This window comes from Python bivittatus, unplaced genomic scaffold, assembly GCF_059951505.1.
Source record: "Python bivittatus isolate LINGU-HERP-01145 unplaced genomic scaffold, Pbiv_v1 ctg000020_np1212, whole genome shotgun sequence".
Classification (NCBI taxonomy): Eukaryota; Metazoa; Chordata; class Lepidosauria; order Squamata; family Pythonidae; genus Python; species Python bivittatus.
In genome coordinates, this window is record NW_028277030.1 from 68,533,691 (window position 1) to 68,543,319 (window position 9,629).

The 9,629-nt window shown below is 39.2% G+C and overlaps 1 protein-coding gene across 3 annotated transcripts in view; it reads left to right on the forward strand.

Moving 5' to 3' along the window:
* L3MBTL3 (L3MBTL histone methyl-lysine binding protein 3) overlaps window positions 1–9,598 on the forward strand; it is a 77,837-nt gene extending 68,239 nt beyond the window's left edge. For 2 of the 3 annotated variants that reach the window (XM_007437397.3, XM_088140732.1), the window contains exons 19-22: window positions 1,001–1,089; window positions 2,116–2,279; window positions 4,608–4,670; window positions 8,336–9,597. In XM_007437397.3, the coding sequence (XP_007437459.1) occupies window positions 1,001–1,089; window positions 2,116–2,279; window positions 4,608–4,670; window positions 8,336–8,479 (460 nt within the window). In that variant the 3' untranslated portion in view covers window positions 8,480–9,597. Of the gene's footprint in view, window positions 1–1,000; window positions 1,090–2,115; window positions 2,280–4,607; window positions 4,671–8,335 lie in introns of all 3 variants that reach the window. The other variant, XM_088140737.1, reaches the window with a different exon arrangement.
* The last annotated feature ends 31 nt before the right edge of the window (window positions 9,599–9,629 follow it).

The following is a 9,629-nucleotide window of genomic DNA, read 5'->3' on the forward strand; positions in this document are numbered from 1 at the left end:
GGCTGGGATGTTAGTTCTGGAGCTCTGGCATGAATATATGTGATAAGTGGGAATTTAGATTTTTACTGGGGCCTTGATTTGGTTTCTTTTGGTTTTAATGGAATTGGTTTCTTTTGGTTTTATTTTGTTCACTGCCCAGAGTTCCTTGGGTGGATGGGAGGCTATATATATTGGATGGATGGATAAATGGGTAATTGCTAGACTAGGAGTATACAGAGCCTTTAGTTTTTGACCGCTGAGACTGCAAAACAGTTGTTTCATGTCCTGATTATTTTACTTCTGAGTTATTATGGTGGTTTGCTTGCATCTTCCTGTCTTCACTCTTCAATCTTTTGTTCATGTCCAGAACTGTAGCTCCCCACTTTTCTTGAACTTCTGCATCTTTTGAGGCAGTCTCTGTATTGGCTTGGAATTTAGTCATATTATCACTTGGTGGCTTCATACTTTTTAAATACTTTACATGCCTGAACAAGTAATATGGTCTGTAGATCAGAGGGTCTAGTGTCAATTCCATTCACTAGAAATGTGATATCACATCTTTGGGGTTTTATATATCTGGTGTCCATTCTGTAGACTCAATTATCTTTGAACCCATCAGTTAACACTTAATAACATTTTGGAAGGAGCTTAAAATGATGTTATTTGATGCCCCACTCTAGAGAAAACACTTCGCCTTTTAGAGATCTAAAAATATCATTGGTTTGTGCTTTATTTGTGGAAGCCAGTGGAGGTAGAAATGTTATGTTGGTTCTTGGTTTTATACCATATTATATAGTAGCCAGCAAAGTTGATTGTGCAAGTTAGTTATTTATGAAACTAGACTTGTTAGCATTTGTTTTGAGAAATAATTTGATTTCAATTTGTATATTATATTTTATTTTGTATATGATACATTTTAATTTATATTACACATCTTATAAAATGGCTAGCTGGAAGTGAAAAAAACACCACATTTTTATCATTACCAGTTAATTAAATGTGAAAGTTTTGTATTACTTAGGGGAGAACACACCAAGGAACTTGCTGGGAAAGATGGTTGTGAAGAAAGAAAAATGGAAAATGAAGAATTGTCTGTAAATGAAACCAAAGGTAACTGTTATTTCATGCTATACTTGCTATACAAGAGTTTTTCTAATGCCACAAATTAATACTTTAAATTGGCTTTATGGAATAATTTCATTAATGAAGCATTTCAGGAAAAGTCCATTTTGAGCCAAACTATGTTGCCTTTATAGGATTGTTTTGTTTTAAATTGCTTTTAGGGTATAGGGCAAACCCCCCTGAACAATATCATGGAGTTCATGATGGCAAAAAATCAAGATATAAGTAAACATACAAATAATGAATAACACTAAATGACTAGAGGTGGTACTTAGTTACTTATTTATTATTTTGAAGAGATAGAAATCTTTTAAATCCCAAAGGACTCTAGGCAGTGTACGGAATAGAGAACTTGCTAACAAAGTAGTATATTGTTGTTATCATCATCATCATCATCATCAAACTGGTAGTTGTAGACAAAGAAAGAGTGCAGTTCAACCTGTAAAAACGGAGGAGAAGCAGTCTCACATAGGAGAGTCTAGAGGTCAAGCTTTCATGTGTGTTAGGTGGCTTGTTATTGAAAAGCTGTGAGTTGATCAGTCAGGACGAGTTTGTGGTGGGTTTGTGGAACTGGCAGTTATGGGCAACCATAGAAAGGAGATTGCAGGTAAGTTGAACAAAAATGTTACACTGGAGTGCCCAGTGAGAAATTTCAGGTTTATAACTTGAGGAGTTAAAAAAAAAAAAGTTGTGAGAATCACAGCTTTAGGCATCTTTCCGGTTGGAGCTGAAACAATGGTACACTTTCAAAGACAGGGGAAGAAAGATGACTCAACAGCTTCCAGTGCATTGTTTTCCTGAAAAATAAACACATAAGGTACCTAAAAGAAAATATAGTTACATATCTAACTTAGAAATAATTAGTATAGGTTACACTATTTCTTAATGTTATTTGATAATAATAAAATGTGATGAATATGTGAAACTGAAAATACCTTTTATTCTTTACAAGTGTGGTCATTTGTGTGTACGGTTTATAATTAGATCTAAAACTTGTTTTATTATTGATTGCAGACAGCAAGGAAACCAATAGCAGAAGTTCCCATCTGCAGCCTGTCATTTTATCTTCCAAGCTCACAATTCCTGGATTTCCATTGCGGTGGGAACAGCAGAGCAAGCTCCTTCCTACGGTGGCTGGAATTCCTGCCAGTAAAGTTTCCAAATGGAGCACAGATGAGGTATGGCTGAAAATGGAATTTTCACTTTAAAAGACCAGAAACCTTTTATGGACTTTTTGCTAAAAGAAGAAAAAAGTGAAATGATTTATGGATTTAATGACTGAAAAAGATGAGAATTAAATAAGGGGCTGAAGGGATTTCTGGAATAGTTAAGAGGGAGGGGAGATGATGGGTTTGTTAATATCTGTTGAAAGGAAGGTTGGAAGTCATCTAATTTCTTTAGTTGATTCTCTTTTTTGCTTTTCTTTTTTTTCTTTGCACTTTTTCTTTCTCTTTTTTCCTTATTAGATTTTTTTTTACTTATGAAAAAAATCTTTAATAAAAAATTATGTTTATAAAATGGAATTTTCACTGATGTTCACTGTCAGCTAACATTGCTCAATAGAGTTCTATAGTACAGAAAATATCATCTATTATGATGATATATTCATTACATATTTCTGTTGCTCTTTTGATTTTGTCCCTTTTACTTTTAGGTAGTGACTCTGAGGTGTTGAGGTGTTGCTGTTTAGAATGTTCTGTCATAATAATGTAGGCTAATGAAAGTTAAAGCTAATCTGTTTATAGTTTTATGTCCTAAAGAGTGGTGGGGTTTTTTTTTCTGTCTTTGTCAGGAAAAAGATACTTTGTATTGTCCTGTTTATTTATTTGTTAGATTTATATCCTACTTTTCATTCAGGCACTCAAGGTGGCATACATACACTCCCTCTTCCTATTTTTCCCCTCAACCACAGCCCAGTGAAGCTGGTCAGGCTGAGAGTGAGTGGGTCCTAACTCCCCCACTGATCTTCCATGGTGTCCCTCTGCCCCTAGCAATGCTGCAACCACACTGGCTTTCTAAATATGCCTTAAAGATAACTTGTTCCCATTTTCTTCCTTCATCACTGCCATAAAAGTGACAGAATAGAGAATCCAGTGTCTGATTTCTTTGCCTTGAGAGAAAGATGGGGGATCTCACAGATGATGTGTGTGAGGGCTTTGGCTCTGTATTTGCACCCTTATCTTGTTCTTCTGAATTTCAGTAAACTGAATTTTAAGTTTATTGGCAGACTATATTTTTCTTGTACCTTCCCATAGAATAATTTTAGTACAGGTCACAAAGTCCAAAATAAGTATCTTCTTAAGGGGATTCAAACTTCACTTCTTTTTAGGTAGGTCCAAAGCTTACTATTCTGGAGACATTTTACAGAACATTGGCATGCTCTATTTCTCCTCCAGATCATTTCACTCTGGATGTTATTCCTTCAAACTGGAAGCAATACAAACTATTCTCTGCATGGTGTTCTGGATGAAACAGGCTGGTTTTGGTGCTGGACTCTCTGTAGTGTTCTGTTCCCAGAATCCTTTCTGTCTATGAAAGCAACACTGTTCCTTCCCCTCCTCCCCATGTCCTGAGTAGTAAATGGTATGATTTTCTGACTGAAAGCATCCATTTCATTTTGCTGATGCCTTAGATGTCAATATGTAGTCAATTCATTTCATCTTTCAATGTGCTGAGTTTTCTTATGTTCTTGCTTCTTAAATTCCATGTTCCCACCATAATTCTGTGTTTGCAACTTTGGATTTTCTTTTCCTGATTGGCAGTATCGGCAACTAGAGGTCCTGAAGGTTTTAATCTAGCTGTGTAATAAACAACATTAATACTCCAAAATATTCTCAGCTCCTCATCAGTAGCATGTTGAGGGCCATCCAACCCTGATATCAATCACTTTACGTTGTCTATCAATTTAGTTTTCTTGGTAAAATACAGGTTGGTTTATCACTGCCTTCTCCCATCCAGTATGTCTTTGCTAATGTCACTAAAGTGATCATCCATCTCCAGCATCTTCCTGTATTGCTGCTACTCGATATAGGTGCCTGCTTGCTTTAGCTGGGCAGCTGGGATGACCTTCATGGCTTGATTGATCCCACTGGAAGTATATATTCTTGGCATACGCTCCCAACATTCTTTGCTCATCCCTCCCAGGAATACCTCCTGCTGCAGTGAGGCAGCATAGACGGAGTGGGATGGGGGTTAGAGTCTAAATGGTAAGTAACCTTGGCCATCATTTACATCGGCCAATAAAATTGAAGAGGTGGAATCCATGGTTTGCAGATGAAATGCTATTACTTTAAACAGGACTAAAAGAGGTTAAGTAAAGTATAGGGTTTAGAGAGCTTGACTGTCACTATTTATAAAATTGGAAGAAGGCATAGGACCCTAGCCATCTTTTGAAACAAACATTTACTGATTTTTCTACTTCCTATCATTTTGAAGCAAGATAATGAGCTAAATGGACTGTTATTCTATTATTTTTACTCTTTTACTCTGTTAAAATTGGTTGGCAGGTCTCAGAATTCATACGGAGTTTGCCAGGTTGTGAGGAGCATGGCAAAGTGTTCAAAGATGAAGTGAGTATAATAGATCAGCCCTTTGGTGATCCAGTTTCAATATTCTTACAGGGTTTCATATTAATGTTTAGTTGGCAGAAGGTAACAATATTTTTACATTAAACCAGCCCTGTTTTTAATTTCATTTCTGAAGACCATTCTTTCAGCATGGTTTTCACCAAAGTGTCTTAAAATTGATTTCAGTGAAATAGAATAGAATCTGTAAACAATTTTGTCCTAGAAATTCAAGTGGAACTTTTAAATTCAGTTCCTTTTTCTTGAATCAAGGCAAGAAGGCCTTTAAAAAAAAAAAAGGCAATATTCCTTTATTTAAGCATGGTTTGTTAGAATTTTTTAAAATGTATTTTAAAGTACAGTATGTGACAATGTTGTGTACGTGTGGAAGTGTCCAATGTCTGGCAAGTTCAAATTTTCAATGTGAAGCAAGGGATTCAATAAAAAGAAATCCAGCAGTGATACTAACCTTTTTTAAATACATTAATTCTATTTTAATATAGTGGAATGTTTTTTACTGCATGCATAACAAACTTGTGAATTTTTAAACTTTGCTAATCTAGTACCATTCCAACCAGGATGGTGAGCAGTGCGTATAATTGTAATTCAATGCTATCAGGAAGACTTTAAGTTCTCCATCGCTATTTATTGCTTGTGAAGAAATGAAAAAAGGGGAACACTTCGATGACACTGCTGTCTGGGTGAATACCGAGAGAAAACATTTAGGAAAACAAAAACACTTCTGTACCACTGTAATAGAAAATCCGAGGATTTCTCTGAAGGATATGATACAATATAAAAACTTTACTGCATATCCTCTTTATTTTTAACCCAACTAAAGAGTTATAATTGCCATGCAGGAATTGACATATAATCATTGGGACAGCTTTCAAAAGCTACCTATCATGGCTGTGCTAATCCTGTGAAAAGGGAGCTTTGGAACCCACACAAATATCTCATCTTGAATTTGCTTGAAGTGGCTGTGCATGCACACACATGCAGAGGCAGTTGCAGGCAGTTTCAGCATCAATGATGCAGCTTCTTCAAGAACATGAAAAGAGCTTTGTAGGTTTTCCTGCATATTTCTTCTCCTCAATATTTCTCTGCTCTTATTGCATCCTCAGAGTGTCACCCTGCAGCCCTGTTGAGGGTCACCCGGGCCCTCCTGGGGAAAGGGGGGCCGGAGGACTACTTGCAGGGTCGTGCAGAGGAATTTGCTGAACACCTGATGGATAAAATTGCTCAGATCCGCTTTCAGTTGGAAGCCAAGCATGGAGTAGGTCCAGAAGAGCTGCCCAGGGAGCGTTCTTGCCCAGTTATCTGGGAGCGGTTTGATCCTGTTGTCCCTGAGGAAGTGGACAGGGTCCTCGGGGCTGTCAGTGCGACCACCCGTGATTTAGATCCATGTCCCTCCTGGTTAGTTAGATCTACCAAGGAGGTGACCTTAGGGTGGGTCCTGGCGGTGGTTAATTCATCCTTGCAGGAGGGGGTGTTCCCGAAGCCTTTCAAAGAGGCTTTGGTCCGCCCTCTCCTCAAGAAACCGTCGCTAGACCCCACCCTCCTGGACAATTTTCATCCAGTCTCCCACCTCCCCTTTTTAGGGAAGGTGGTAGAAAAGGTGGTCGTGCGGCAGCTTCAGAGGATCCTGGAGGAAACGGATTATCTGGACCCTTATCAGTCAGGATTCAGGCCTGGTTATGGGACAGAAACAGCATTGGTCGCACTTTTAGATGATCTCTGGCGAGAGCGGGATGGGGGGAGTGCATCCATCCTTGCTCTTCTTGACCTCTCGGCGGCTTTCGATACCATCGACCATGGTATCCTTTTGGGTCGGCTGCAGGAGTTGGGGTTGGGTGGCACAATGCTGTGCTGGTTCAACTCCTTTCTCCAAGGCCGAACCCAATCAGTGTTGATAGGGAGCGAGAGGTCTGGCCCCCAGCCCCTACTGTGTGGGGTGCCACAGGGGTCAGTGCTTTCACCGCTCCTATTTAATATCTACATGAAGCCGCTGGATGAGATCATCCAGCGCCATGCAGTGAGGTATCATCAGTATGCTGATGATACCCAACTATACATCTCCATCCCAGGTGCCTTAAGTGATGCTGTGACTGCCCTTTCGCGGTGCCTGGAGGCTGTGGGGGCCTGGATGGGGGACAACAGGCTTCAGCTGAACCCTGGTAAGAGGGAGTGGCTGTGGATACGGGGAGCCTCAAGATCTAGGACTTTGTCATCTTTGGTTCTTGACGGGGTTGCACTACCCCAGACAGACCCGGTGCGTAATCTGGGGGTTCTCCTGGACTCACGACTCCTGCTCGAAGAGCAGGTGGCAGTCTTGGCCAGGAGGGCCTTTGCACAACTTCGTGTCGTGCGGCAGTTACGCCCCTTCCTGGATCAGGGGGACCTCCGCACGGTCACTCATGCCCTGGTCACCTCTGGGTTGGACTACTGTAATGCGCTCAACATGGGGCTACCCTTGAAGAGTATCCGGAAGCTACAGCTGGTGCAGAATGCGGCGGCGCGGACAGTTCTTAATGCCCCTAGGAGGGCACATATAACACCGCTGTTGCGTGAGCTGCATTGGGTACCAGTTTGTTTCCGGGTCCAATTCAAGGTGTTGGTCATCACCTTTAAAGCCCTTCATGGCACGGGACCAGGTTATCTGAGGAAACGCCTCGCCCTGGTCACTTCAGCCCATCCCACTCGGTCCAGCAGAAGGGGCAGGTTGCAGACCCCACCGGTCAGGGAATTTTGATTGGTGGGGTCTAGGCAGAGAGCCTTTTCTGCTGCAGCGCCCGCCCTATGGAACATCCTGCCTCCTGAGGTCCGGTGTGCCCCCTCCCTCATGGCCTTCAGGAAAGGTATTAAATCCTGGCTTTGCCAGAAGGCCTGGGGGCCAGAGGGGGGCCCGCACCTGTGGAGATGGCTGGTGGGATGATGGGTTGCCCCCCCCCAGCATCTTACAGATTTTTATAGGACCAAAATTAGAGGAGGTTTTTTAGGGTATTTTTAATATGTTTTTTAATTATTTATAGTTTTTAGCCATCTTGGAGAGAATTGTATTTCTTCTTTTTTATTTTGAGCCGCCCAGAGTCACCCGTGGGGGAGATGGGCGGCATACAAGCCAAATAAATAAATAAATAAATAAATAAATAAATAAATAAATAAATTCCAGAGCAGTTCTTCTGAAGCCTTTACATGGCCCTCCTAAATACAGGGAAAGCATCTTAAACAACATGCTTCTGGCTTGCCTCTGTATTTTAGGAGACAAATTATTCCTATTGGCGTCGTATCTCTTTGGTACAAGTAAAAAGAAATCCTTAACTATGTAGAATCTTATTGGCATGAGCTGAATAGGCACTCAAACAATTCTGAAGTAGTTTTTACAAAAGCCATCCTGATCTCTGTTCTTACACTCAATCACTTATACTACCGATAGTGCACACAAGGGACAGCGTTCTTGCAGGTAAGCTGATAAGCACTGCTGAGAAATATTTCTCATGCGATCAAAAAAGGAGAGTTCAGAAATAGAATTTACTTTTAAGACTAACAAATCCCATTTTGATATATCTGAAGTGGATACTTTGGTCCCATTTTAAATTACTGTTATAGAGTTGAAATTACCTTCATAACTGTGTGAAGTCATTAACACGTAGGTTTTTTTTTTCTTTAAGCAAATTGATGGAGAAGCTTTTCTTCTAATGACTCAAGCAGACATTGTCAAAATAATGAGCATTAAACTGGGACCAGCCCTAAAAATCTTCAATTCAATCCTGATGTTCAAAGCTGCTGATAAGAACTCCCATAATGAACTCTGATGAAAGGTCTACAGGACAACCTCTGCACTGCAGCTGATGTTTTACCCAAAGCACAAAGATACCGAAAGATAACCTAGGATGAACTCTTCAAAGGGAAGAAGTTTAAGTGCATGAAGTAGAGATACTCTCCAAAAGCTAGGGCAACTGGACACTTCTGGGAAGTGCTTAAGGTTTTTAGCAAGATAAAAATTTAGTAGAGCAAGTACCTAATGTTTACCAACCTGGTGGTTCTAATTTTCCCACAATTAGCCACCTTAATTTAATTGGGGAACCAGTAACTAAGGGAACATATTAGAATCATGGTTATATTAGCCTTTTTTAAAGAGTCACAAGATATGTACTTCATGAATTTACCCATTGGGCTTAGTTAATCTCTTTTGTCCTATTTGACCATTTTCATAACAAATTGCTCACAATTTAAAAATAAATGGAGTGCAGTTAGTTAATGGAAATGGTTAACTCTTTAATTTTGCACTACGTTGAAAACTGCTATGGACTCTGGTTTGTTCATTGTAAGAAAACATTGCTGAAGATCAGTGCTATGTTTTTTTAATTATTTTTGCATGGTTAAAAGAAAAAGAAATACTTCCAGTAGCATATTTGGTATGAAGTTATTAATAAGAACTACAAAAGGTTAATGTAATTATATTTCATGTTGCATTATATTACTTTAGTTCGGTCTGTTAAGATACAAATGAAATGTGCATATGCAGAATAAAAAATAATCCTGCATCTTAAAAAACACCATTTTATAAGGAATTAAATTGAGCAGGAACATTACATTCAATAATCTAAAGATAGCAGTAAGGGAAAAGTTAAATAAAACAGTTCTATCAGATTTAAAAGGAATTTGTAAAAGTTAGGTCACTTGACTTTAACACGTGCAATAGAAAACAATGTGAAACAAGGTCATCAAATATTGCATTGTTCTGTTCAGTCTTTTTTATAAATGTTGCATCTTTTATATTTTGTTCTGACTTTTTACACTTAAAATTGCATTTAAAATTGTTACTGCTTCATAACTGCAAAAAATGTGGGAGAACTTTTGTATGACTCATTTTTCATGCAGTTGGTTTGTATCATTATTCAATATTAGTACAGTCATATTTTCCCACTTGTCTTAGTTTTCACTGAAGGTTGTGGTGAACAG